General features: G+C 56.6%; 2 protein-coding genes across 2 annotated transcripts; one reads left to right on the forward strand and one right to left on the reverse strand.

The window, feature by feature from the left end:
* Positions 1–239: 239 nt before the first annotated feature.
* Positions 240–27,987, forward strand: LOC103302085 (phospholipase A and acyltransferase 3-like). Its single transcript, XM_054725847.1, has 5 exons — positions 240–309; positions 2,409–2,517; positions 4,216–4,484; positions 27,378–27,523; positions 27,732–27,987. Exons 1-5 carry the CDS (start codon positions 301–303, stop codon positions 27,736–27,738), a joined length of 540 nt encoding a protein of 179 aa, XP_054581822.1. The 5' UTR covers positions 240–300; the 3' UTR covers positions 27,739–27,987.
* On the reverse strand, positions 12,002–18,396 carry PLAAT4 (phospholipase A and acyltransferase 4). The gene is made up of 5 exons (XM_054724945.1): positions 18,388–18,396; positions 16,393–16,413; positions 15,685–15,781; positions 13,671–13,939; positions 12,002–12,432 (listed from the first exon to the last, which is right to left on the reverse strand). Exons 1-5 carry the CDS (start codon positions 18,394–18,396, stop codon positions 12,331–12,333), a joined length of 498 nt encoding a protein of 165 aa, XP_054580920.1. The 3' UTR covers positions 12,002–12,330.

Here is a 27,987-nt window from a genome sequence, read left to right on the forward strand (position 1 = left end):
CCGCAGACCGATGCTCCATCCACTGAGCCAAACCGGTTTCGGCATTTTCTATTTTTAAAAATTTGCATGTTTATTAGTAGCATAAGGTAATACATGCTAAATCCAAATGTGGAGAACATGACCCTCCTCTTACTGAGTCACACCTCGCAGGTCACCTGACAAATGTCCTATAGAGGACACGTGATCATGGCTTTACGTACAGGTGTTTGTGTTCGGGGCAGGGTCAGAAGGGAAACGAAACTCTTGATCACAGAAGGCTGGGCCCGAGGCAGCAGCACGCAGACACACCTGCACGGAAGGATGGCTCAGGTAAGTCCCCAGAAAGCTTTTGTTTCAAACCCGCAGTCCTGTTCGTGGTGATGATGTGGTCTCCTTGCTGGTCCGCAGCTCTGGCACCGAGGGCACGGGTGCCTGCTGAGGTCTGGGGGTCCACTACCCGGGGTGGGAGGGCTCCCCAGAGCCTTCCTGAGGAGGCGGGAATGGAGGGCTCAGGGGGGCAGCCTCTGCCCACTGCCCAGGCCCACTCCTCAGTCACACTGTCCTGCGTGGCTGGGAGGAGCTGGGAAGGCAGGGACAGGGGAATGGCTCCCAGCGGGTGGGGCCGAGGCGGGGGCTGCAGGCAGGCGTTCTCGTCCACCCTCAAGTCCAAGCAGCTTACCTGTCCCTCTGCTTCTCTCCCCCACCCCCCTCTTCCCCTTCCCTATGTTCCTCCTTCCTCCGGCTCCAGGACAGTCACGATTCCGAATGCTCGCCGCAGCCCGACACCATGCCAAGGCTTTATTTAATCTCTGCTTCACATATGTGAGCACATTTCCCTTGTCAGCCCCCCCAACCCAATGGAAACCTAACATTGAGGCTAAAGTCCCCTGCACCACACCCCTCCCCCCTGTGTTTTCTACTCCTTTGCATATAGAAGTGTAGCCACCTTTTTTTAAAATATATTTTTTTATTGATTTTTTTTTTTTTTTTTTTTTTACAGAGAGGAAGAGAGAGGAATAGAGAGTTAGAAACATCGATGAGAGAGGGAAACATCAATCAGTTGCCTCCTGCACACCCCCAACTGGGGATGTGCCTGCAACCAAGGTACATGCCCTTGACAGGAATCGAACCTGGGACCCTTCAGTCCTCAGGCCGACGCTCTAGCCACTGAACCAAACTGGTTAGGGCTGTAGCCACCTTTTAAGTATTGTTTCGTGGCTTTGGGTTTTGCTGTCATTCTTAACTTGGTTATCTGAGTACAGTTCATCTAAGAAATGCTTGAATCTTCTCCTTTATTTCCCAGCTTTTGAAATAATATGGCGATTCTTTCGCACCCTCCCAAGGTGACGAACGCATTTTTAAAAGTGCCATCATGAGCACATTGGTGTCATTATTCACAATCTGCTGTTCCTTTTCGATGCTCAAATGGTTCCATCTTCGGTCGGTTGACGCCTGACGCCTGTAGTCAATAGCCTTCTCTCAACCACGTCTCCCAGCAGACTTCCGGTTGGCAGCCATCCTCACTTCCCCCGGCAACAGCCACCCACCCTGCTCACGGTGGTCGGGCCCCTGTGACCCCGCTCAGCTGTCAGGGGGGCGAGGTGCTGGCTGGCCTCGGAGCGATCCTAAAAGAGAACTTGTGTGATAAGGGCGTGTCTCTCATTCCCAGTGTGATAAGGACAACATACTTCCTGCTCCTGCAAACTCCAGAAGGGCCCTGCCCTGCCACCAACTCCAGTCACGCCCTGGGTCCCCAGCTGGGTGTTGGCCTGGAGCCCGGACTCCAGCTGCCCCTGCCCGCCTGGGAAGCTCTGGGATTGTTAAGGCCCAATGTTGGTAACACGCAGACCTAGGTCTCAATCTTTGTCTTCTGTTCACTAGGTAAGGGTCTTTGCATGTTACCTAGCCTTCCTGAGACTCAGTCTTCCCCTCTGTCAAATGGGGTGATGGTAGTTTGTAGTCAGAGGAGGGATGGATATGAAATGGGGGCCCTGTTGAGCACCGTGTCAGGCTGCACAAATCGGGGCTCTGTCTCTCAGATTCACTCAGGCCGGCGAAGGTGGGCGGCATTTATGAGGCATCTGAGACTTCCTGGGAGTCATATACTCACTCACCGACACCAACATGCTCTGGCATAACAGGTGCTCATGCCCATGTCTGCACACCTCTCGGCCACACCCTGTGCTGCACCCTCCTCACACCTCCCCTCTGGTCACCCTGTCCATCTCTTCTTTGTCCCCCGAAGAGCTCCGGTCCAGCTCAGCAGCCCCAGCAAAGGAGGCCTTTCCCTCTGAGCGAGGAGCGCGCCCTCTTCCGTTTCCTGCAGGAGCTGGTCAGAGGGAGCTGGCAGGCTGGGTTGGGCTCCTTCCAGGTCAGGTTCTAGAATGTTCCCTGTGAGGACTAACCTCAGCCTGTCTCTGGTTTTTCAGTCACAGGCCGAACCGAAACCTGGAGACCTGATTGAGATTTTCCGCGTTGGCTACGCGCACTGGGCCGTCTACGTGGGGGATGGCTACGTGGTGCACCTGGGGCCTCCACGTAAGGCTGCTTCCCGCCAAGCCCAGGCAGAGGGGGGTGTGAGCGGGTGCACGCTCTGTGCTGTCGGACCCAGTGCCCGGCATGGGGGGCTCTCCGTGGCCAGTGGCTGCGTGACGTTCCCTGTAGGTCTGGCAGCCGCGCCTCCTCCTCAGCAGTGAGTCGTGGAGAGACGGACTGCTGGCCTTTATCCCAGGCGATACTGGGGTTCGCTTCCAGCCAGCCACCGTCCCAGGGAAGCACCCCTCTCCGTGTGCTCCATGCTCTGGGGGCACATGAGTAGGACACAGCGCACAGCGGGCTGCAGCGGCGTGGACGGAGCGTGGGCTTCCCACCTGGCAGACCCGTTTGGATCCTGGGGCCTCCGCTTGCCTGTGTGACTGGGCCCCCTAGTTCAGCTGCACCCTCTGCAGAGCGGATGAGAACCCACCTCCTGGTTGTGCAACCTCCCCTGCTGGGCCAACCTCCCTTCCCTCCCGGAGCATCGTGGTAGAAGCTTAGGAACCACTCAACAGCAGGGAACTGGCCAAATAAAACCGATGCCTGCATTTCCTGGCTGACGGTGTGTGCCTACACCTGTGAATTTTAAAGCCAAACGCAGGCTTTAAAAAATTAGACTTATTGAGGAATAAGTTACTGATTTATTTTTATGTTAATCCTCATCTGAGGGTATTTTTTCCATTGATTTTTAGAGAAGGGGGAGGGGAGAGAGAGAGAGAGAGAAACATCGATGTGAGATGTTTCTCTCTCTCACCCTCTCTGTGTACAGGATAATGCTCCAACCAACTGAGCCACACTGGCCAGGGTCAAATGCCCTTTTAAGAACCAAATAAGAGCCCTGGCTGGTTTGGCTCAGTCGATAGAGCTTTGGCCTGCGGACTGAAGGGTCCCGGGTTCGATTCTGGCCAAGGGCACATGTCCGGGTTGTGGGCTCGATCCCCAATAGGGGGTGTGCAGGAGGCAGCCGATCAATGATTCTTTCTCATCATTGATGTTTCTGCCTCTCTATCCCTCTCCCTTCCTCTCTGAAATCAATTAAAAAAAAATTTAACACACCCCCCCCAAAAAAAAAAAACCCACAAAAAACCAAATAAGAACTGCTGAGGGTTCCAGGGCATCACTCTGCCTTCATTTCAGCTTTCCCAGAAGCCTGGGTGAGCGGGAGGCTGGCGTCCTGTCAGGAACAAACCCGGGAATTGAGAGCTGGGAGAGGGTGGCTGTCACCTGACCCAGGCCCTTCAGTCTGAGGGATGAGCCCTGAGGAGAGAAGGGACGTGCCTGAGGCCACACGGTGGGTGGGGCTCTGGGTTTGCAGGTCAGGCCTGGGCTGCTCACAGCTTGCTTTCCTGCTATTGACAGCATGTCCCCTGGCTGCGGAGGCCCCACCCGCTCTGGCGGGCTAGCACTGGTGTCTGCCCTGGACCGCTCTGCCCCTCCTGCATCTTTCAGGGACATCGGCGCTCACCTGGGCCTTTCGCAGAATCCACATCCTTTGCTTTAGGAATGAGGCAGCCCGAGTGAGGGGCATCTGTGACTGCTCCAAGGCCACCCAGGAGTGGGTCGGCCTGTGTTTGAGTTTGAAGCCAGGCAGGGGCGGCCTTTCCACAGCTCATCCTCCCTGGTGACGCCCAGGCAGTGGGGCTGCCTGCTTGCACGCTCTCAGCCCCGACCACCTCCCTCTTTCCTCTTCGGGAACCACAGGTGAAATCACGAGTGCTGCGTTGGCCAACATCATGTCCTCTGGGACCGACAGGGCCATAGTGAAGAAGGAGCTGCTGTCCGTGGTGGCCGGCAAAGACAAGTACCGCGTCAATAACAAGCATGACCAGAAGTACCCCCCGCTGCCTCCCAGCAAGATCGTGCAGCGGGCGGAGGCGCAGCTGGGGCAGGAGATGCCCTACAAGCTGACCAGCGCCAACTGTGAGCACTTCGTGAACGAGCTGCGCTACGGAGTCCCCCGCAGCGACCAGGTGCGTCCTCAGCCTGTGTCCCTGTCCCCAGAAACCTGACCATTCCCCCCGCTGACAGTGGCTGGGCATCCGTGTGGGCGGCCGGGGTGGAGGGGGAGACACAAACGAGACAAAATAGCAGGGACAGAACCCCTGCCCACGAGGGAGTGACAGTCGGGGGAGGGAAGAGGGTGGGGAGATGAGCCAGTCGCTATGCAGACCAGTGAGGTCAGGGGGTGATGTCACAGCCAGGACAGTCACCCCTGGCCCCTCCCATAGCTCCAGGGGAGGGTTGTTTTGTCCCCTCTTTACAGATGGGGAAACTGAGGCTCACGGTGCTTTACTAGCTTACCCAAACCCATTCAACCACTAGGCACTGAGTCTAGCACCTGACAGCCATGTGCAGAGGTGGGATTGGAACCCAGGTGCCTGATCCAGGAAGGCGTCACAGAAGAGGCAATGCCCGAGCTGAATCTGATTTATTCTTTTGATTAAATTGAAGCTGGAAAATGAGCTGGAGATGACCAGGGGTGATAGGGACTACAGACCGAGGGAGGAGGAACAGTGGGAGCCAAGAGGAGGAAGAGTCAGGTCATGCCAGACAGACGTTTTCTGCGACGGGCCAGGGTACACCTTTCGGGCTGGGCCCACGGGGTCTCTGTCTCTCCACTCCACTCCTCAGCTTGGTAGCAGAAACGCAGTCGTGGACAATCCCTAACGGAGTGGGTAAGGCCATTCCTACAGAAGTGTTTTATGAAAACAGTGGTGGGTGTTAGAATCCCTGAAGGAGGAACGCACGAGGACAAAAGGGGTAAAGAATTATGAATTTCCTAGAGGCCTGGTGCATGAATTCCTGCACATTGAAGGGATATTAATTAGAAGAAATTTTTAATATCGCTACTCACCCTTTCTCTATAATACTAGTAGAAGTGTCAACCAAATTCATGATTGACAATGACAGATGGAAACACACCTGTGTGATTGGCATTAGCAAAAGTTTTATATATATAGATAAAGTTGCTTATTTAGACCTGCTTTCTGATGTAGCTATACTTTTTCCAGCCCAGCGAAGCACCCCAACTTCTCTTTCAGGTAATTGTCAGCAACACAGCAGTAAATATCAACATGAAGCAGATTATTATTGTAGATCATGCAGGGAGAACAAATATTTCACTGCAGCAGTGTTTGACTATATTCTGTGCAGTGAGAAAACCTGAAGTCATTTTCAAGGTCCACCATTTCTTACTTCTTTTCAGTCAGGTCAAGTTTCTAAACTTTCTAAATCTTCATTTTCTGGCTAATGAAAAGAAAATAGGATTCCACTGAGTCTCCTACATACCTACCTACTCCAGGACTTCTGTGAGGATCAAATGAGATGAGGCACGGGAAAATGATTCACAGACATTTGGTAAAGTGTAAATTGTTTGCACCTGGTTATAAAGCAAGTCATGTTCTTGGGCTGAAGAAACTCCAAGGAGGCTAGTTGCTAGGGAGAGGAAGCTGGGCGTTGCTATGTGACGTAATTACCCGATGCCCACAGCGACCATTTCCAGGCTGGGCTGGGCTGTGGGCTGCATTTTGCGCCATGGGGTCTTGGCAGTGTTGGCTGCAATTTGGTGGGCTGTTGCTCCAGGGTGGTGGTGGGGCCTGTGTCCTACTTGGGGGAAGCCGAGTATGCTTTATCAGCGCCAGGTCCGTGGGCCATTTCTTTGTAAATGACCAGTGCCTGTCATAGCAGCTCCTGCATTAAGCATCTGCCCCCTGGTGGTAGTGCACATCATAGCCACTGGTTGGATGGTTGGAGGGACACTTAGCATATTAGCCTTTTATATTATGAATTTATTAAATCATCTGGATACCAGATGGGCTGAACCCCAAAATGGTGCCAGCACCCACAGGAGTCAGAGGTTTTAAAGGACTCCAGGAGGGCTTTTTCTGGGTGGAGAATTCTCTAGGCCGGTCCTGAGGGGAAAGATAATGGTCTCAGCAAGTGGAATGTGGTCTTAGCAAGGGGAATGTCGGTTGTGAAGTGGCCTAAAGGTCAGTGCCCAGCAGGGGGTATCGACTCAGTTATGTGATCAGACCTGGCAGTGGGCTCGATTGGGCCCCTGTGCCATAGCTGGCTGACTCCTGGTCTCAGATAATTTGACAAACCACATACCCCGGCACACATTCTTAGCTGACATCAAACATTTAAAAAGTATATATATGTACAAAGAGTTGCAGAGGATGGCATTTCTGATACATGGTACATACGTGTCTATTTTCTTCACGTCCTTGGAGTTGCACAGTTAGCTCATGCAGTCAATGGAAAGTGTCTGCCTTGTCATTTAAATAGACAGAGCAGGCATTACTGCCAACCAGTCAGCCACAGCAGACCATTTCATCCATTTGTTTATATTTATTTATTGTTAATCCTCATCCGAGATATTTTTCCACTGATTTTTAGAGAGAGTGGAAAGGAGGGGAGAGACATGTATGGCCTGGAGCTCAGGGACCTGGGCACTGTCCTGTCCTTTGAAATGTCATCGTTGTCGGCCCTGGTCGCGTGGCTCCGTTGGTTGGGTGTCATCGTGCGCACCAGGAGGTCGCCAGTTCAATTCCTGGTCAGGCACACGCCTGGGTGGTGGGCTTGACCGCGCTGGGGTGTGAGCAGGAGGCAGCCCATCGATGTGCTCTCACACGGATGCCTCTTCCTCTCCCTCTCCCTCTCTCTCTCCCTCTCCCTCTCTCTCTCCCTCTCCCTCTCCCTCTCTCTCCCCCTCTCCCTCTCTCTCCCCCTCTCCCTCTCCCTCTCTCCCTCCCTCTCTCTCTCTCAGAATCAATACGCTATTCTTAACAGAAAATAGAGAGAGAGATGCAGTGTCAGGAGGGCCGGGCCGCTGCCTCCACTCCCGTGGGCGCCTGGGAGCCCGGCTTCCTTCCGTCCAGCGGGCTGACACCGGGCCCACCGCACTGATGCTCACCGGCCCTTTTCAAACGTTCATTCCTCAGTCTCCTGAGCCCCGCATGTCCCCTCCTTCGCACACCCTTTAAAACGCCAGCCACCTCCGTGCCGGTCAGAGAGGAGCTGAGGGAAGCCGGGTTGTCACTGACACGTGGGAGCGGGTCTGAGTCGGAATGAAGCGGGCAGTGCGGGCTGTTCCTCTCCCAGCCACTCACGTGGCGCCAACTCAGGATTCTCCCCAGAAACCCGCCCTGAGGTCTGAGTATTCTTCTGTCTGAGTATTCTTCTGTCTGAGTATACCTCTGTCTGAGTATTCCTCTGTCTGAGCATTCCTCTGTCTGAGTATTCTTCTGTCTGAGTATTCCTCTGTCTGAATATTCCTCTGTCTGAGTATTCCTCTGTCTGAATATTCCTCTGTCTGAGTATTCCTCTGTCTGAGTATTCCTCTGTCTGAGTATTCCTCTGTCTGAGCATTCCTCTGTCTGAGCATTCCTCTGTCTGAGCATTCCTCTGTCTGAGTATTCTTCTGTCTGAGTATTCTTCTGTCTGAGTATTCTTCTGTCTGAGTATTCCTCTGTCCGAGTATTCTTTTATCTGAGTATTCCTCTGTGTGAGTATTCCTCTGTCTGAGTATTCCTCTATCTGAGTATTCTTCTGAGTATTCCTCTGTCTGAGTATTCCTCTGTCTGAGCATTCCTCTGTCTGAGCATTCCTCTGTCTGAATATTCCTCTGTCTGAGTATTCCTCTGCCTGAGTATCCCTCTGTCTGAGTATTCTTCTGTCTGAGTATTCCTCTGTCTGAATATTCCTCTGTCTGAGAATTCCTCTGTCTGAGTATTCTTCTGTCTGAGTATTCCTCTGTCTGAGTATTCCTCTGTCTGAGCATTCCTCTGTCTGAGTATTCTTCTGTCTGAGTATTCCTCTGTCTGAGTATTCCTCTGTCTGAGCATTCCTCTGTCTGAGTATTCCTCTGTCTGAGTATTCTTCTGTCTGAGTATTCCTCTGTCTGAGTATTCCTCTGTCTGAGTATTCCTCTGTCTGAGTATTCCTCTGTCTGAGTATTCTTCTGTCTGAGTATTCCTCTGTCTGAGTATTCCTCTGTCTGAGTATTCCTCTGTCTGAGTATTCTTCTATCTGAGTATTCTTCTGTCTGAGTATTCCTCTGTCTGAGTATTCTTCTGTCTGAGTATTCCTCTGTCTGAGTATTCCTCTGTCTGAGTATTCCTCTGTCTGAGTATTCCTCTGTCTGAGTATTCTTCTGTCTGAGTATTCCTCTGTCTGAGTATTCTTCTGTCTGAGTATTCCTCTGTCTGAGTATTCCTCTGTCTGAGTATTCTTCTGTCTGAGTATTCCTCTGTTGGTGGTGGAGGCCTAGTGGCTTATTAGGACACCAGGCATCCTGGTCCCTGTCACCTGGTGTGGGGGCTTTGCGGGAGCTCTCTCCACTGTCCTCCTCAGTCTCCTCCTCTGCACAGTGGATCTGACACGGTTATGAGTGTGGGTGGGGGGCAGACTGAGACCATTGAGGGCCTGCGAAGTCCCCCCAGTGCTGACGCCTGGAGGGCAGCCATTCTCGGGGTCTTGGCCCGCTTCCGCCAGCACAGCCTGTGGGTAGGGGGGGCTCTCACGCGGCGCTGCCGAGTGCACGACCCTCAGGGACCATCTTGGCGTCTCCTCCGCCTCATCCCTGTTTTCCGAGTATCCGCTTCCTTGTCCAGAACCTCCCCGCTCAGCGCAGAGAGAGGTGATCTCGCTCCTTAAGCCGCTGCCCAGTCAGGACATGGCATCAGCAGCTCTTCCACCGGTGCCCACGCCGTGTCCGGGCCAGGCTCAGCCCCTGGGCCCCCCAGAACCATCCCGGGCCAGGCTCAGCCCCTGGGCCCCCCAGAACCATCCCGGGCCAGGCTCAGCCCCTGGGCCCCCCAGAACCATCCTGGGCGGCTCAGCCCCTGGGCCCCCCAGAACCATCCCGGGCGGCTCAGCCCCTGGGCCCCCCAGAACCATCCCGGGCCGGGTTCAGCCCCTTCCCCCCCCAGAACCATCCCGGGCCGGGTTCAGCCCCTTCCCCCCCCAGAACCATCCCGGGCCGGGCTCAGCCCCTGGGCCCCCCAGAACCATCCCGGGCCGGGCTCAGCCCCTGGGCCCCCCAGCACCATCCCGGCCCAGCCTGGGTGGTGAGAGCTCACAGGGTGGTTCCCCAACTCTGAACTTGCTTCCGGCTCCCAGTGTCTCCCCCGGCCACCCCGCGGCTTTCTGAGCCTCTCAGTACCTACAGGGCCGCTGTCCCCTCACACCCACAGCTCCGCCCCCCTCGCTCTTTCCCCGCTTCCTGTCTGCTCTCCTGGGGGCCTGTTGCCCTGCAAACACCCGCTCCTCTGTGGTTCCGCTGGAGGGGACCCAGGTCTCTCCTGAGTGAAGATTCTTGGTGGGTGTGTCCGTGGCCAGCCCCTGATGGGGAGTGTGACGCCTGTCTCTTGTGCTGCAGGTCACTCAGGCGGCCTTGGCAGGCGGCGTGACAGTCGGCATGGCAGCAGGCGTCCTGGCCCTGGGTCTGGGCATCGCAGCCCTCATCAGGTCCCTGCGCCACAGAGATGAGCAGGAAGAGCAGTGAGGTCAAGGCATCACCTTCAGCAACCAGTCAGAGGGGAGAGGGCTTGCTTACCCGGTGGGGGTGGGGTCTGTGAAAGGGGTAACGGGATCCCAGGGGCAGAGAGAGACTTACGTGCTCAGCAGAGATCTCGCAGGAAGCCTGCAGCCTTGAGCACCGCACAGCTCAGGTCACCAGGAGACCCCGGATGGGAGGAGCCAAGGGCGGACCAGACCCCTTCAGCAGAGCAGCCTGCAGCCCGCCAGGAGGAACAGACCCGCCCCCTGCTCATCCGCTGATGCCGTCCTCGGTCCAGCCCACCCGCATCAGGTGTCGGAATAAAACTCCTTTGATACATTGAGGCCTCACGTCACAGGTGCGCGCCCCGGCCCCTCCGAACCTCTCAGTTTGGTTTATTGGTTTCACTCTGTTTTATACTCATTTAGGCTAATTTTTAAAAAAATATGGTCCCAGGGGAGATTCACTGCCTAGAATTAGAGCCCGGAGCTCACAGCTCCCATAAGACCCGAGTCCCCGGATCCCCGTCTCCCACTGCTAATGGGGGAGCTTTAGACCCAGAAGTGAGAAGCCTCCTCCTGTGTCTCACCCGCTGGTTATGGGGCTCACAGAGCAGCTGTGCCCTCTGACCCAGAGGTAGCCTGGGAGCAAGGCCAGCAGGGCTCCTTCCGGAACCCCCGCCTGGAGGCTGACCTTTCAGCCTGGGGATCTGAGCAAGGCGCTCTTTGGCAGCAAGTACAAGTCATTCTCTTCGTTCTCCAACCTTCTGAGGCCCCGAGCTTCCTCCCAGCCTGGTGTCTGTGCACCGAGGGGATCCAGGGCCCCCCACTTTCTCATGCTGGGAAGGTACAGCCCAGGGGAGGGGCCGCCCCCAGATCTCCAGTCAGGGTGTCAGGGGCTGTGCTGCCCACCATGGAGATGGCCATTCAGCAGGGCCCCTGGGGGCAGAGGCCAGGCGAGGAAGTAGAGGGCACGGGGCCCCGCCCCTTTTGGGACCACACCCAGGGCACACTAGGCACTAGCGGAGGGATACTAGGAGGAGGGTAAGTTTTATAAAAGACTTCATTTTATTTTTAGAGAAATTTTAGGTTTAGAGAGAAATTGAGAGGAATGTACAGAGATTTCCCATATGACCCCTGACCCCCCCTCACACAGAGCCTCCCCCATTATCAACTTCCCTGCCCCCAGCGTGTATTTTTGTTGTAACTGATGACCCTACATGGCACATCATTACAACCCACAGACCTTAGTTCAGCCCAAGATTCACTCTGGGTGTCATGCATCCTATGAATCTGGACACATTCGAATGACATGTGTCCATCATTACATGTCACACAGCAGTTTCCCTGCCCTCAACGTGGAGGCGACTCATTTCAATATTCAACCAGGGGCAGCTGGAGCCACGGCAGGTTGGGCACGGGGAGATGATTTAATCCCCTGTGGGAGTCACAGGTGCGTGAGGACTTGACCTTTGAGTTAAAAGAAAAGCAAGCCAGAGGCTCAGCGGTTGAGTATCGACCAGGAGGTCACAGCTCAATTCCCGATCGGCACCTATGCGCAGGTGGCGGCTCAATCCTGGTGTGGGACGTGCAGGAGGCAGCTGATCAATGATCCTCTCTCATCACTGATGTTTCTATCTCTCCTCCCTTCCTCTCTGAAAAAAATAAAAAAGTGAAAGAAAAACAAAACTTCTAAAAAGGAGGGCTGACTGAAGGAGGTAGGAGTTTCGGGAAAGATGCTGGGAGATGTTTATGCCTCATCAGGGGACTCAAGGACCAGAGGTGGGAACGAAGCGGAGGTAACTGTGTGTTTCGTTTTGCACCATGAGAGTCAATGAGTGCTGTCTGCTGACCACAGTGGTCAGACCTCAGAGGACAAGTAGACAGTCCATTGAGCACCCACTGCAGGCCGGCCAGGGGCTGGGATCCCCCACCCACCGCCTTCTCTGACCCTCACGCTGTCCTCTTAGGGTGGAGCCCGGCCCCCAGCTCAGAGGGGAAGGGACTGAGGCTCTGAGAGTCCAGAGCTTTCCCAAGGTCACACGGACAGAAACCACTGGCTTCCCCCTCAGGTGCCCGGTGCTTCCGTTCTGGTTTAGGCGCCACAGAAGCTGCGGAATTCCTCCCTGGAGGGCACATAGGTTCACGTTTGAATTCTTCAGTCTTGGCACAGTCAGTCCATCCTTCAGCCAGGGGGGGAGGGACAGTGACAGACAGAACGACAGGTTGCCTGAGAGCTCGGGTCAGGGTGACGGGACTGTGCGAGGTCGTCTCTACAGCGGCTTCTAACGCGGGGTTTTGTGCCCCTTCAGGCTGTCACTGGCGTTGGGATCGCTTGTTCGCAACAGCAAAGCTGACAGCGATCGCAGCTAAGGCTCCAAGGCCGCCCACCGTTGCTGTGGTCTTGAACTTTTCAGCCTGAAAGGGAGCAGCCCAGGTCCACAGTGCACAGCAAGTCTGGGCAGGATCTCCCTCCCGCCAAAGGGGCTGGGGTCACACTCTGCTCCCGCCCTCCCCGGGGCCTGGCCTCTCGGAGATGCTGGCCTTGTCCCACATCCCTTCCCTGGGAGCCGAGGTGTGACCACGTGTTAGTGCTGGTCTGGTCTGCATGTGTCCTGACAACTGGCAGGATGGACGGATGGAATCCTTGTGTGTGAGCCTCCAGGTTGGGGTCACTGGGTCCCTACGGGGTGTCCAAGGGAGGGGCTTCCTGCCTGGGCTCCTGGGGCCAGAGCTCTGGGGGTGAAAGTGGGAATGGCTCTGTGGTCCAGGCTCTACCTGGGCTCCAGCTCTGCAGAGGGAGGTGGTGGCAGAGCTGAGGGGGACGATGGGAAACCATGGCCTCAGGGATCACTGTGCTCTGTGTACTGTTCCCAAGTGCAGCCTGGAAACTTCTATCTCCACTCCCACCTCAGCCTGAAAATCTAAACTCACACATCCAACTACTACTCAACAGCTCTATCTGGGTGTCTAACAGATCACCTCAACACCCCTCATGAGCATCAAATCCTTAATTTCCCTCCCAAACCTCCTCCTCCCCTCATTCTCCTCCATCCAGGCTGCCCATCACCCAATCACAGGGGCTGTGAGCCCTGGAGGTGCTGTGGTTCAGCAGGAAGAGCAGGGACCACTGGGGATTGAATCCTGCTTCTGCTTCTTAACTCGCTGTGTGTTGGTAAGAGGGAAAGAGGAGAGCGGTAAGGCTGTGCCCAGACCTTACATAACACGTCCTTGAGCTCTCACATAGGCCACAGACCTGAGCATCTCTTGCCTGAGGGCTCTCTGGGGCCTTAGGACACCTGTCATGGTGCAGGGCTGGCCCAGACTTTCCCTGACAGCACACAGGGCACCAGGAGCTGCCTTTAGGGTGGGTCTTAGACGTGAAGGATCCTAAAGGGATAGAGGTGGCCAGAGCCCCAGAGGTCTCCCAAACATCCCCTCCTTCTGCACATGGGGAAACTGAGGCCAGAGAGGAAGTGCCCTGTCCTAAGACCCTGAGTGAATTCAAAGCAGATGTGAGATTTATTCTCAAACCTCCTGACTCCCAGCCAACAAGACCCTCAGGACTCCCTTTAGATTTATTCAGGGTCATTCTTGTCACCCCCTCCCCAAGTAGACCATCAGAGGGAGAGGGAGTCCCTGAAGAGGGGCCTTACCTGCCGGCTGCGGGCCTTGCCGTATCTCAGATCGGTGACAAAGTGCTCACAGTTCCTGTTGAGAACACTGTACGCCAACTCCTTACCAACCATCTCCTCCGCAGACCTGATAATCTTGTTCACGGGCAGTGGTGAGTGCTCGTGGTCCAAGTGGTTGTTGACCCGATAGCGGCAGCCCCCCACCACATCCCTCAGGAGCTCCCTTTTCACCATCCCTCTGCTGCTCAGCACGGAGAAGATGCTGGAGGAGCCAGCCCCAGGGTACTCATCTGGAATCAGACACACGAGTATCAGCAACTGCAGGGAGGCCAGGGAGGGAGAGAGGAGACACAAGACAGGGAGGAAGGGCCAGGGATCACACTATTGGGCTCTGGTGTCTGTCCCTTCACCAATGTGATTGGCAGGTCCCATCATTTTGCTCTTTTCCTTAACGAGCTGTGAATACTTTTCATGTTAATCAATGTTGTGATGGTCAGTGGCTGCCACTGTGTTCCATTATATGAATGGACTTCATCTAGTTGACCAAGTCCCTACAATGGCTGGTCCATAGCTTATCCATTGTAAACAACAGTAGAAAATTGTATTTGTTCATCTTTGCACTTGTGAGTTTCAGAGAGAGATCACAGTTGTTCTGGTCCCACTGGGTTTCAGACTCTGCTGTGCAAATTTCATACATTCCCTCATTATTATCCTTTTGAACTTCATGGTAAAACTCTCATCTCCGTTCTACAACCGATAGTGGACCCTGAGGCATCATCGGCCTTTTCTGGCCCAGCTCTGGCCACATGGAGAGGCCACACAGCGCTTCCAGCTGGTGGCGTCCAGTCCATTGAGACTGGGTCCGGGTTTTGGTCTCTAAGAGGAGGGAGCTGAGGAGCACGCTAACCAGCAGGCTCCTTCATGTGTGAGTCTCGGGCTGATGCTGCATTAGCACTGCCCTTGAGGAAGCTCTACCTGCACCCTCACACACAAGCAGGACCCGCTCCTCACACTCACCTCCCTGTTCCAAGCCTCCTAAGTGTCGTCTGGATTAGGGGGTTTCGCTTACTATTTGCCATCAATGCTGACAGTTTTCAACGCTGTCAGTGTGGGTGACAGCGCAGAGAACCCTGGTCAGTTACAAGGAGAGTCTTGTGATCATGAGACGGTGTCTGTCCAGCGAGAACGCACACGCTTGCTGTCCGAGGTGTGGGTGCCATTGCTCTGCAGGGCACCAGCCCCTGTGCCTCCCAGTCCGCGGTCTCATCCCAGCACCTTCCTTTCATGGACGGGACACACGTGTGGGCCCTGCCTTCTGCTCTGACTGCCTGTCATCCTGCTTCTGCTCTCCCTGCGTTACATCAGGGTCCAGGTGCTCATGTGTGTGAGACTCTCTGTGACGTGTGACCGGGGAGAGCTGCTCCGTGGAGGGTGTTCAGGAAACCCTCTCAGGACGCCCTGTTCTGTGACGTCCTCTGAGCACAGGACACAGCCTGAGAGGCAGTCCCTCCATGAGACCGGGACACCCAGACACGCTGCTGGTTTAGAGAAATCTGTCTGCTCGCCCAGCTAACGGCCGGAGCTGGAGAGCATCCAATGCGGGTGCAGCCGGCTTCCCTGGGGCCCACGGACCTCTGTCCCTGCTGAGTCAGGACCTGAGGGACCACTGAGATGCCCCCAGAGGACAGGGATGTGCAGTGAGCACCAGCACTGCTCAGGGAGAAACTAACGCGGGTTTCAGGGTGGCATTTGGCTTTGAATTATTCTCCCTAGGCCCGTTTTCGGCAAACTGCGGCTTGCAAGCCACATGCGGCTCTTTGGCCCTTTGAGTGTGGCTCTTCCACAAAATAGCACAGCCTGGGGGAGTCTATTTTGAAGAAGTGGCGTTAGAAGACGTTTAAGTTTAAAAAATTGGGCTCTCAAAAGGAATTTCAATCGTTGTACTGTTGATATTTGGCTCTGTTGACTAATGAGTTTGCCGACCCCTACATTAGGCTAATAAAACTTTGGTAAATTCCACTTTCAATCCCCTTACCTGGGGGAGCCAGGTGGATCACATAACCATCGCCCACATAGAGGGCCCAGTGCTCATAGCCAAGTCGGAAAATCTCAATCAGGTCTCCAGGCTTGGGCTCTTCACGAAACTGCAAGAGAACAGCCAGGAAGGTGAGACAGAGTCAGGGAGCTGCAGAGGCCCAGCTGGGAGCTGCAGCTGGGCAGGGGAGTCCACGCGGATGCTCATCGCCTGGTCAGCGTGTGGAGGGGACTCTGGCCCCTGTGAGGCCCTCAGCCTCTGGCGCTTTCAGAGGGTGCCCTTGGGGAACTGGAAGCCTGGAATCTGGATGCCCCGAGGAAGGGAAGGATGCAAACATGACCTTGTGCTTTGGGAGAGTGAAGAATTGTCCAAAGAGAGTGTGTAATGCTTGCGTGTCTGTGTGTTTTGTACACGCGTATGTTGTATGTGGTGCATATACATGCACACACATGAGGATGCCAACAAGCATATGTGGGTGTGTTGTGCCCGTGTCCGGAGGGTGATGACACGATTGCTGTGTGCAAAGCCCTTCCTGGAGGCTGGGACCCAGGCCCTTCCCAGCCACGTGGGCAGGTGAGTCAGAGCTTCTGCCTCACACACTGCCCGCAGGTGTTCACATGCCTCTGGCCCTGGCCGAGCATGGCCCCGACTGGCTCCTCCTCACACTCTGCCCTCCAGCCCCGGGCACCCGCCCTCGGAGATGCCAACCTGGGGGACAGGACTGACAGCCTAGTAAGGGGACTGAGCTCTGAGGAGGCCCTGGTGTGGCTGCCCAGCTTCCGGAGCTGGGTGGGGGAGGGGGCAGACGGGGCTCACACACTCAGGCAGCAGGCTCTGCGGGCACTTTCCCCCCATGACTGCCACCCTCCCACAGCCCAGGGGAGGGGGCAGCACCCCTTGCTCCGCTGGGGAAACTGAGGATCAGAGAGGCAGAGGGACTTGCCCGGGGACACTCAGCTGGCAGTGACTGTGCTGGGTCTTCTCTGTCCTGTCTCTCCTGTCCCTTTCCTCCCTCTCTCCCTGCCTGGCTCACCTCCTCCCTCTCCTCAGGGCCCCGCCCAGGGCACTGCAGCTTCACGATTAGAGAATTTTTCAGCTTTTCTTTATCTCTGTGTCTGACCTCAGCGAATGAGAAACCTCCTGCAGCCCTCACCCCAGGCGGCCCAACCTGAGGCCAGGGCTCAGCCTCCCTTTGCCCCATTGCATGCCGGTACCCAGCAGCCCACGCTGACCCGGACACTTCTCCCGATTCTCCTCCTTGTCCATCTTCCGCCATGACTCGGTTCAGGCACCCACTCCTGGATTTTGTGACCTCACAGTTTCCTAATAAGGTTCCGTGCCTCCTGTCCCTTCACCTCCACAGCCGGTCCCCCAGGACGCCCGGTGTCCTTCCCAAATTTCCCATCTGTCCGTGACCCTTCTCTGGTCTCAGGGCACAGGCCTGCCCCTGGGCAGCCACAGCCCCTCCTGACACTTCCGCTCTCACCTGACCCACCCCCTGTCCTCGGCCCCTCGAGCTGGCTGAAGGCATTGCCTTTCCTTCCCACACCTCCCTCTGGCCTCTGCTCCTCTGCACCACAGCTTCTCTCTGCCCCCAGCCCTGGCCCCACTCCCACTCCTCCCCCCCCCCCAAAAAAAAAAAAAACAAAACATACACCTCCTCTGAGGAGCTCCCTGAAGGCTCAGCCTGGCTCAGCTGCCAGGCTCAGGAACCCACAGCCCCGGGGACCCCACCTCTCCCCACGTGATCCTGCTCTGCTGCGGTCCCTGTGCCTGTCTCCCCGCTCTGGGCTGTGAGCTCCATCAGGGGGTCCTGTGTGCTCGGCCCTCCCTCCCTGCATCTCCTGGGTCCTGAGAGGGGCCTGGTTTGGAACAGCAGGGAAGGACCTGTGGGAGCAGGAGGGCTGGAGGGCCAGGGGCCAGGGCTCAGGCCGGGCAGGCCCAGAGATGGTGTCCATCTGGGGGAGAACAAGGGCATTTCTCACTCTGAAATGAAATGAGGACTTAAGGGGAGGCCTGGGCCCTGTGCCAGGAGCAGGGCAGTGAGCTGGGGCCTGGTGGGGAGGCAGTGGTTCCCAGGAGCAGTGATGCAGGTGGACTGAGCTCTGGAGTGTGCAGGCGCCTTCCCGGAATCGCCCCACTTCCTGTAAGAGCCAAGCCCCGCTGGCGGCTTTTCTGCTGCACACCTCGCGTTGGGCCGGCCCCTCCTGGATCCCTGCGAGTCTGAACTCCAGGGCTAATGGGGGCAGCTGTCCAAGTTGGACACTGAGAACCGAATGCACCCCATTAGGCAGACACTAACCTCGGAAAAAGTGGGGGCGAGAACAGAGGGGCTGAGGAGGCATCAAACACCAGCAGCAGCTGAGCCCCACAGCCCGGGATCCACTGCTCCCCAAGTCCCAGGTCCCCCATCTGCCCACACTCCAGCTCCTTCCCCAGCTCAGGCGGGCACAGACCAGACCCCACACATCCTCCCACATGACCCCCCCAACTCCATACAGTCCTAGACCCAGAGCGGGGCCTCCCTCTGCCCCATGACCTCCCAGTCCTGCAGCAAAAGAGGCTTAAACAACATGCAGTTCTCCATGGCAGCCTTAGAGACAGCGCTGGAGTTAGCAGCAGGAACACAGCCCCAGGCCTTCATTTGTAACAGGGAGCTGCCCTCCCCTGTAGAGCTGGTTCTAGAAAGTTCTGAGGACTTACCGAAGCCATTGTTAGCCAGGGTGGGTCTGGCTTTCTGCTCCCAGTGCAACAGGTTTTATACACAGGTGGACACTTTCGCTTTCCCTTTCCCTGTTGTTCAGAGGACTGAACACTGAACGTCAGCATTTCTCTACGTGGACAGGCCATGATTTCCGACCTCAAGGCCTGGAACGGCCGGGCCTGGAAGCAGTCGGAGTCAGAGGGAAGCCTTACACCTGCCCTGGCCTGGCCACGGGCTCCCGCTACAGGACGGGGCGCATGAGGCCCAGCTGTCAGCCCCAGGCCCACGGGGGCCCTTATCCTATACCCACCCCACGAAGGACAGGAGCCCCGGGCAGCCTTCAGGGCGGGACCCCACGGGAAGGCCTCAGCAGGCGGGTGCCTGGACCTGGGGATCCCAGGGCTCATTGGCATGGGGTGCATGTGGGTGGGAGAAGCGGAACTCCCCTGAGAGCGGCTGCCCCAGCCTGGCCGTCCGCTGTCCCTGGAGCAGGAGGCGGAGGCAGGCGCAGGCTCAGTCCCGCAGCTCCCGGGGCACCAGGGCCCAGGCTTCTCCCGCCTGCTGGTCCACGTCCGCTGTGCTGGTCGCTGTGGTCACAGCCTCCAGGGCCCATGCTCAGCTGGCCCTGTCCCAGGGCAGCAAGAGGTGCTCTTCATCCCCTGGTCTCCTCTGTGCAGGGAAGCCTCTCCCCCATCCTCCTGTGGCCTGGCCCCCACCTTCCCGTCCTGTTTCCACGCAAACCCATGGTGGGCTGCGGCAGCGGGGCAGGGGCTCCTGGTGGGCTCAGCCCCTGGGGCCTCAGCCAGGTCTGGGAGGGGCCGGTGCTGCCCCATGAAGGGCAGGCTGTGCGCACCCCGGAGAGAGGGCAGCGGGCAGGGGAGGTGGCTATTGGCCAGGCAACCAGCACCTAAGCTGAGCTCACCCCTCTCTCCTGCTGTCAGGCACAGCTTTGCTGGAGGCCATAGGAGACCCAGCTCTCAGGCTTCAGGGGAGCGGGAGGGGAGCCGCCCTGCAGACGGAGGGGAGCGCAGAGCCCTCCCCCCATCAGAGGACCTGGCAGAGCCCTCCCCCCATCAGGAAGCGTTGTGTGCAGGGGCCCCCTCTCCCAGCATGACCCCCGGGACCCAGGCTCCTGCTTCCCTGGGACACACAGGCTCCGGACTGGTGGGTCCAAAAAGGCCATGGCTCCTCTGGCCGGGAAGGAAGAATGGCCTCCGGGCAGCATCCTCTGTTTCCAATGAGTCTCACTCAGAAAGGCGTCTGAGAGGCACAGAGCGCCCACTGCCCACAAGCAGGCCATGCCCTTCACGGTGTGGCTCTGGGCCACTGCCTGCCCCCCCTCCTCTCACGCCCCCTGCTCAGGGTGAGGGCCTCACTGTGCCAGCCCAGAGCCCTGAGTGTGGCCTGAGCGCCCCACGGGGGTGCTGCCCCTCGCAGGCCCGGCTGCAGCTGCTGGGCCAGGGACTCCCTCTGAGGCCCGTGTCCAGGGTCCACGTGCTCAGGTGGTTCTGCAGCCGCGGTCTGGCCTCTCCCGCAGCTGCCCCCCTGGTGGCCCGGCCTGTGGCCTGGCGCTCGCCCACCTCCTGCCTTGTCCCCCTCAAGGCCTCATTGGGGGTTTGACCAGCACGTGAGCCCTTCTTTGCACTGAAACACCCTGAAGAGAGGTGAGGTTTCCGTTTCTTATGGAGGTGTGTACATTGAGCTTTTCTAAGAAATTGGTGCGTTTCCTCCAGAATGTCAGTGTGTGAGGCTCTGCCCAGGAGTCCCTGGGCGCCCTCGGGTGCCCGCAGGTTCTGCAGTAACAGCCGCGCTTCCGTTCCCAGCCTGGTCATCAGCATCTTCTCTCCTTTCCTTTGTAATCTGTCAAAGAGTGTGTGGACACAATGGATGTTTTCAAAGATCCAGCTTTTGTTTGTTTCATTTTCTCTCTTTCTGTGTTTTCAGTTTCGCTGGTGTCTGCGGCCTGTTGTTTCCTCCCTGCGCTGGCCATTGTTTCATCCTTCCCTTTCCTGTGTCTGGCCGTGGGAGCGGGAATAGTAATTGGAGACTTCCTCTTCTCCAACCGAGCACTCGCATTTCCCTTTCGCTGCTGCTGTCCCTGCATCGCACGGATTTTATCCAGTGCATATTTATTCCTGTATATTCACTTACTCAACCGAACACCTTTTTTAGGGCTTCAGAGGGATGAGGGTGAGAGGGATGAGGTTCTCACAGGGGTTATTTAGAAACCTGTCGTTTTCTACTTGTCCCATGATTCCTCTATTCCCTTCTTTTTCTACTTCCGCTTTTTATCTTAATTGAGTATTTTTGGTTTCCATTTCACCCCAGTTGTGGACTCATTAGCTTGCCTCCTCTTCTGTATTTTTAAATATATATATATTTTATTGATATTAGAGAGGAAGGCAGAGGGAGAGAAAGACAGGAACATCAATGAGGAGCGAGAATCACTGATTGGCTGCCTCCTGAAGGCCCCCCGGCCCCCCCACCGGCCCGGGGATGGAGCCCACAACCCAGGCATGTGCCCCTGGCCGGATTTGGACCTGGGACCCTTCGTGCGCAGGCTGATGCTCTGTCCATTGAGCCAAACCAGCGAGGGCTTCTGTGTTTTTAGTGATGGCGTTAGGGCAGAGACTCTCCACCTCGCACCAGTTATGTCTTTTTAAAAAATATATATATTTCATTGATTTTTTACAGAGAGGAAGGGAGAGGGATAGAGAGCTACAAACATAGATGAGAGAGAAACATTGATCAGCTGCCTCCTGCACACCTCCCTACTGGGGATGTGCCTGCAACCAAGGTACATGCCCTTGACTGGAATCGAACCTGGGACCCTTCAGTCCGCAGGCAGATGCTCTATCCACTGAGCCAAACAGGTTAGGGCACCAATGACGTCTTGATCCAGATAAATCTTAGCTGTGGGGGCCCGTGCCTTGTAGGACATTTAGCCGTGGGCCTCAGCTGCTGCTGGGGTTCATGCCTCCCCAGCCCCTCTGTTCTCGCTCCTCCTTTCTCCCAGGCCTGTGTCTGCCGGATGCTGCGCATTCGATTCTTAGTGTCAGATGAGGACAGCTCCCCCGCCCCCTGTATCCCTGGAGTCCAGACTCACACAGGATCTGAGAGGGGCCGGCCCAGCACCTGGTGTGCAGCAGAAAGGCAGCCAGCTGGGCGGGCTCTTACAGGAAGTGGGGCGATTCCGGGAAGGCGCCTGCACATTCCAGAGCTCAGTCCACCTGCATCACTGCTCCTGGCAACCGCTGCCTCCCCAGACCAGGCCCCAGCTCACTGCCCTGTTCCTGGCACAGGGCCCAGGCCTCCCCTTAAATCACCATTTCATTTCAGAGTGAGAAATGCCCTTGTTCTCTCCCAGGTGGACACCATCTCTGGGCCTGCCTGGCCTGAGCCCTGGCCCCTGGCCCTCCAGCCCTCCTGCTCCCACAGGTCCTTCCCTGCTGTTCCAAACCAGGCCCCTCTCAGGACCCAGGGGATGCAGGGAGGGAGGGCGGAGCACACAGGACCCCCTGATGGAGCTCACAGCCCAGAGGGGGTGAGACAGGCACAGGGACCGCAGCAGAGCAGGATCACGTGGGGAGAGGTGGTGTCACGGGGGCTGGGACCCTGAGCGTGGCAGCTGAGCCAGGCTGGGCCTTCAGGGAGCTCCTCAGAGGAGGTGTCTGTCTGGGGCGGGGGAGAGGAGGAGTGGGCATTGGGCAGGGGCTGGGGCAGAGAGAAGGGGGGTGCAGAGGAGCAGAGGCCAGAGGGAGCTGTGGGAAGGAAAGGCAAGGCCTTCAGCCAGCCTGGGGGGGGCGAGGACAGGGAGGGCGAGGAGGGGGCGGGAAGGGTCAGGAGGGGCTGTGGCTGCCCAGGGGCATGCCTGTGCCCTGAGACCAGAGGAGGGACGAGGGTGAAGAGGGATGAGGGTGAGAGGGACGAGGTGAAGAGGGACGAAGGTGAGAGGGACGAGGGTAAGATGGGGTAGCACGCTGGTGTCTAAAAAAGCGGCCTCTCCACACCCAGGCGGTGATGGAACTGGGTTTCCAATTGGTCTGGGGTGTGTTTCTGAACTGTGGTCCCGGGGGTAGGGGTAGGGATAGGGAGAGGAGGGAGTGGGCGCCCTGTTTCCAGGGTGGGGCATGCGCCTCTGATGACACGTTTGGTCTGGCTCCATCTGCTCAGAGGCTGCTGGAATGGTTGGTGTGTCTGGTCATGGTCAGTCCCCGTGTTCGGCTCTCCTTGGAGCTCCTCCCTCCTCTGTCTCTCCGTCCCTCCGCGCCCCACACCCACCTGACCTGCTGTCCTCTCTCCTCTGCTCTGGGCCCTGAGACTTGGTGACCTGTGACCGTGTTGCTGACCGCGGCACCACCGAACCCTTCCGACTCGGCATGTGGACTTTGATTTCTGTCTGGCGGGCTTCCGGGCCACGTGTCTACCTGGCCTGTGCCTGGCCCTGCTTTGAACCAAGAGCAGGTTTTGTGTGATCTTTGGTTTGCATTTTTATTTTAAAAAGTTATGTATTTATTAGTAGCATAAGGTAATCCATGCTAAATGCCAATGTGGAGAACATGACCCTCCTCTTACTGAGTCATACCTCGCAGGTCACCTGACACATGTCTCAGAGAGGAGCATGTCACGTGATCATGGCTTTAAATACAGGTGCTGTGTTCCTGGGCAGGGTCAGAGGGAAGAGGAAAGTCTTGATCACAGAAGGCTGGGCCCGAGGCAGCAGCACGCAGACACACCTGCACGGAAGGATGGCTCAGGTAAGTCCCCAGAAAGCTTTTGTTTCAAACCCGCAGTCCTGTTCGTGGTGATGATGTGGTCTCCTTGCTGGTCCGCAGCTCTGGCACCGAGGGCACGGGTGCCTGCTGAGGTCTGGGGGTCCACTACCCGGGGTGGGAGGGCTCCCCAGAGCCTTCCTGAGGAGGCGGGAATGGTGGGCTCAGGGGGGGCAGCCTCGGCCCACTGCCCAGGCCCACTCCTCAGTCACACTGTCCTGCGTGGCTGGGAGGAGCTGGGAAGGGAGGGACAGGGGAATGGCTCCCAGCGGGTGGGGCCGAGGCGGGGGCTGCAGGCAGGCGTTCTCGTCCACCCTCAAGTCCAAGCAGCTTACCTGTCCCTCTGCTTCTCTTCCCCGCCTCTTCCCCTTCCCTATGTTCCTCCTTCCTCCGGCTCCAGGACAGTCACGTTTCCGAATGCTCGCCGCAGCCCGACACCATGCCAAGGCTTTATTTAATCTCTGCTTCACATATGTGAGCACATTTCCCTTGTCAGCCCCCCCAACCCAATGGAAACCTAACATTGAGGCTAAAGTCCCCTGCACCACACCCCTCCCCCTGTGTTTTCTACTCCTTTGCATATAGAAGTGTAGCCACCTTTTTTAAAAATATATTTTTTATTGATTTTTTTTTTTTTTACAGAGAGGAAGAGAGAGGGATAGAGAGTTAGAAACATTGATGAGAGAGATAAACATCAATCAGTTGCCTCCTGCACACCCCCAACTGGGGATGTACCTGAAACCAAGGTCCATGCCCTTGACCGGAATCGAACCTGGGACCCTTCAGTCCTCAGGCCGAAGCTCTATCCACGGAACCAAACTGGTTAGGGCTGTAGCCACCTTTTAAGTATTGTTTCGTGGCTTTGGGTGTTGCTGTCATTCTTAACTTGGTTGTCTGAGTACAGTTCACGTAAGAAATGCTTGAATCTTCTCCTTTATTTCCCAGCTTTTGAAATAATATGGCGATTCTTTCGCACCCTCCCAAGGTGACGAACGCATTTTTAAAAGTGCCATCATGAGCACATTGGTGTCATTATTCACAATCTGCTGTTCCTTTTTGATGCTCAAATGGTTCCATCTTCGGTCGGTTGACGCCTGACGCCTGTAGTCAATAGCCTTCTCTCAACCACGTTTCCCAGCAGACTTCCGGTTGGCAGCCATCCTCACTTCCCCCGGCAACAGCCACCCACCCTGCTCACGGTGGTCGGGCCCCTGTGACCCCGCTCAGCTGTCAGGGGGGTGAGGTGCTGGCTGGCCTCGGAGCGATCCTAAAATAGAACTTGTGTGATAAGGGCGTGTCTCTCATTCCCAGTGGGACGAGGGCAACATACTTCCTGCTCATGCAAACTCCAGAAGGGCCCTGCCCTGCCACCAACTCCAGTCACGCCCTGGGTCCCCAGCTGGGTGTTGGCCTGGAGCCCGGACTCCAGCTGCCCCCGCCCGCCTGGGAAGCTCTGGGATTGTTAAGGCCCAATGTTGGTAACACGCAGACCTAGGTCTCAATCTTTGTCTTCTGTTCACTAGGTAAGGGTCTTTGCATGTTACCTAGCCTTCCTGAGACTCAGTCTTCCCCTCTGTCAAATGGGGTGATGGTAGTTTGTAGTCAGAGGAGGGATGGATATGAAATGGGGGCCCCGTTCAGCACCGTGTCTGGCTGCACAAGTCGGGGCTCTGTCTCTCAGAATCACTCAGGCCGGCGAAGGTGGGCGGCATTTATGAGGCATCTGAGACTTCCTGGGAGTCATATACTCACTCACCGACACCAACATGCTCTGGCATAACAGGTGCTCATGCCCATGTCTGCACACCTCTCGGCCACACCCCGTCTGCACCCTTGCTCACACCTCCCCTCCGGACACCCTGTCCATCTCTTCTTTGTCCCCCCCGAGGAGCTGCGGTCCAGCTCAGCAGCATCAGCAAAGGAGGCCTTTCCCTCTGAGCGAGGAGCGCGCCCTCTTCCGTTTCCTGCAGGAGCTGGTCAGAGGGAGCTGGCAGGCTGGGCTGGGCTCCTTATGGGTCAGGTTATCTGCCCCTGGTATTCCCTTTAACCCTTTCATTCCCACTGCAAACATCTATGTCTTGGCTTCAGTTCAAGCCTCTGCAAACTTATTGCTCCAGGATGTGGGTCTGCACCGTGCCACAGCGGGGGCTACACTGATGATGGATCAGCAGCTTCCTCTCACTGCGGCAGGGGTGGGGGGAGGGGGAGGCTTAAGCTGTCTTCACTCTGTTCCTATAACCACGCATGCTGTCCTCATCCCTTACAACGCAGTGTCAGGAGGGCCGGCCACTGCCTCCACTCCCGTGGGCGCCTGGGAGCCCGGCTTCCCTCCGTCCAGCGGGCTGACACCGGGCCCACCGCACTGATGCTCACCGGCCCTTTTCAAACGTTCATTCCGCGGTCTCCTGAGCCCCGCGTGTCCCCTCCTTCACGCACCCTTTAAAACGCCAGCCACCTCTGTGCAGGTCAGAGAGGAGCTGAGGGAAGCCAGCTTGTCGCTGACACGTGGGAGCGGGTCTGAGTCGGAATGAAGCGGGCAGTGCGGGCTGTTCCTCTCCCAGCCGCTCACGTGGCGCCAACTCAGGATTCTCCCCAGAAACCCGCCGGGAGGTCTGTCTGAGTATTCTTCTGTCTGAGTATTCTTCTGTCTGAGTATTCCTCTGTCTGAGTATTCCTCTGTCTGAGTATTCTTCTGTCTGAGTATTCCTCTGTCTGAGTATTCTTCTGTCTGAGTATTCCTCTGTCTGAGTATTCCTCTGTCTGAGTATTCCTCTGTCCGAGTATTCCTCTGTCTGAGTATTCTTCTGTCTGAGTATTCCTCTGTCTGAGTATTCCTCTGTCTGAGTATTCTTCTGTCTGAGTATTCCTCTGTCTGAATATTCCTCTGTCTGAGCATTCCTCTGTCTGAGTATTCTTCTATCTGAGTATTCCTCTGTCTGTGTATTCCTCTGTCTGAGTATTCTTCTGTCTGAGTATTCCTCTGTCTGAGTATTCCTCTGTCTGAGTATTCCTCTGTCTGAGTATTCTTCTGTCTGAGTATTCCTCTGTCTGAGTTATCTTCTGTCTGAGTATTCTTCTATCTGAGTATTCCTCTGTCTGAGTATTCCTCTGTCTGAGTATTCCTCTGTCTGAGTATTCCTCTGTCTGAGTATCCCTCTGTCTGAGTATTCCTCTGAGTATTCCTCTGTCTGAGTATTCCTCTGTCTGAGTATTCTTCTGTCTGAGTATTCCTCTGTCGGTGGTGGAAGCCTAGTGGCTTATTAGGACACCAGGCCTCTTGGTCCCTGTCACCTGGCGTGGGGGCTTTGCGGGAGCTCTCTCCACTGTCCTCCTCAGTCTCCTCCTCTGCACAGTGGATCTGACACGGTTATGAGTGTGTGTGTGGGGGCAGATTGAGACCACTGAGGGCCTGCGAAGTCCCCCCAGTGCTGACGCCTGGAGGGCAGCCGTTCTCGGGGTCTTGGCCCGCTTCCGCCAGCACAGCCTGTGGGTAGGGGGGCTCTCACGGCGGCGCTGCCGAGTGCACGACCCTCAGGGACCATCTTGGCGTCTCCTCCGCCTCATCCCTGTTTTCCGAGTATCCGCTTCCTTGTCCAGAACCTCCCCGCTCAGCGCAGAGAGAGGTGATCTCGCTCCTTAAGCCGCTGCCCAGTCAGGACATGGCATCAGCAGCTCCTCCACTGGTGCCCACACCGTGCCCGGGCCGGGCTCAGCCCCTGGGCCCCCCAGAACCATCCCAAGCGGGCTCAGCCCCTGGGCCCCCCAGAACCATCCCGGGTTGAGCTCAGCCCCTGGGCCACCCAGAACCATCCCGGGCCGGGTTCAGCCCCTGGGCCCCCCAGAACCATCCCGGCCCAGCCTGGGTCGTGAGAGCTCACAGGGTGGTTCCCCAACTCTGAACTTGCTTCCGGCTCCCAGTGGCCAGCCCTAACCTAGACCATCCGGGAACTGCCTGTGTCCTTTCCCGGCCACCCCTGCGGCTTTCTGAGCCTCTCAGTACCTAGAGGGCCGCTGTCTCCCTCATCCCACAGCTCCTTCCCCCTTGCTCTTTCCCCGCCTCCTCTCCGCTCTCCACGTGGCCTGTTGCCCTGCAAACAACTGCTCCTCTGTGGTTCCGCTGGAGGGGACCCGGGTCTCTCCTGAGTGAAGATTCTTGGTGGGTGTGTCCGTGGCCAGCCCCTGATGGGGAGTGTGACTCCCCGTATCTCGTGCTGCAGGTCAAAGAAGTGGTCACGGCAGTCAGCACGGTGGCAGTGGGCGTGGCAGTAGGCGCAGCATTGGGCATACCAAGTACCCTATCAGCAGGCGTTGTCGGAACGGGCTGGGCCACCAAGGGCCTCAATCAGGTACCTGGGGAACTGAGGTGAGCAGGGAGAGCGGTGAGGTCAAGGCGTCATCCAGGGGCAGCCAGGTAGCCAGTGGGGGTGGGGTTGGGTTTATTGATTTCACTCTGTTTTATACTCATTTAGGCTAATATTGTAAAAATATGTTTGTTTTTATTGACTTATTTTCCTCCTCCTCCTCCTCCTCCTCCTCCTTCCTTCTTCTTCTTTTTTTTTTTTTTTTTTTAGAAATTGAGGAAGGGGCAGGGAATAGAGAGAAACACCAATGGGAGAGAGACATCAGTTGGCTGCCTCCTGCATGCTTCCTACTGGGGATGAAGCCTCCAGGAATTGAACCAGAGACCTCTTGGTTCATGGATCAACACTCAAGACACACCACCCAGGCCATTGAGGCTGATTTCAATGGAGCTATAAAAGCACAGGAAGATTTCATTTGGGGAAACACGGCCTAGCGTGAATGCTATTAAAGACACAGTTGTCTCTG

This window comes from Eptesicus fuscus, chromosome 13 (assembly GCF_027574615.1).
Source record: "Eptesicus fuscus isolate TK198812 chromosome 13, DD_ASM_mEF_20220401, whole genome shotgun sequence".
Taxonomy (NCBI): Eukaryota; Metazoa; Chordata; class Mammalia; order Chiroptera; family Vespertilionidae; genus Eptesicus; species Eptesicus fuscus.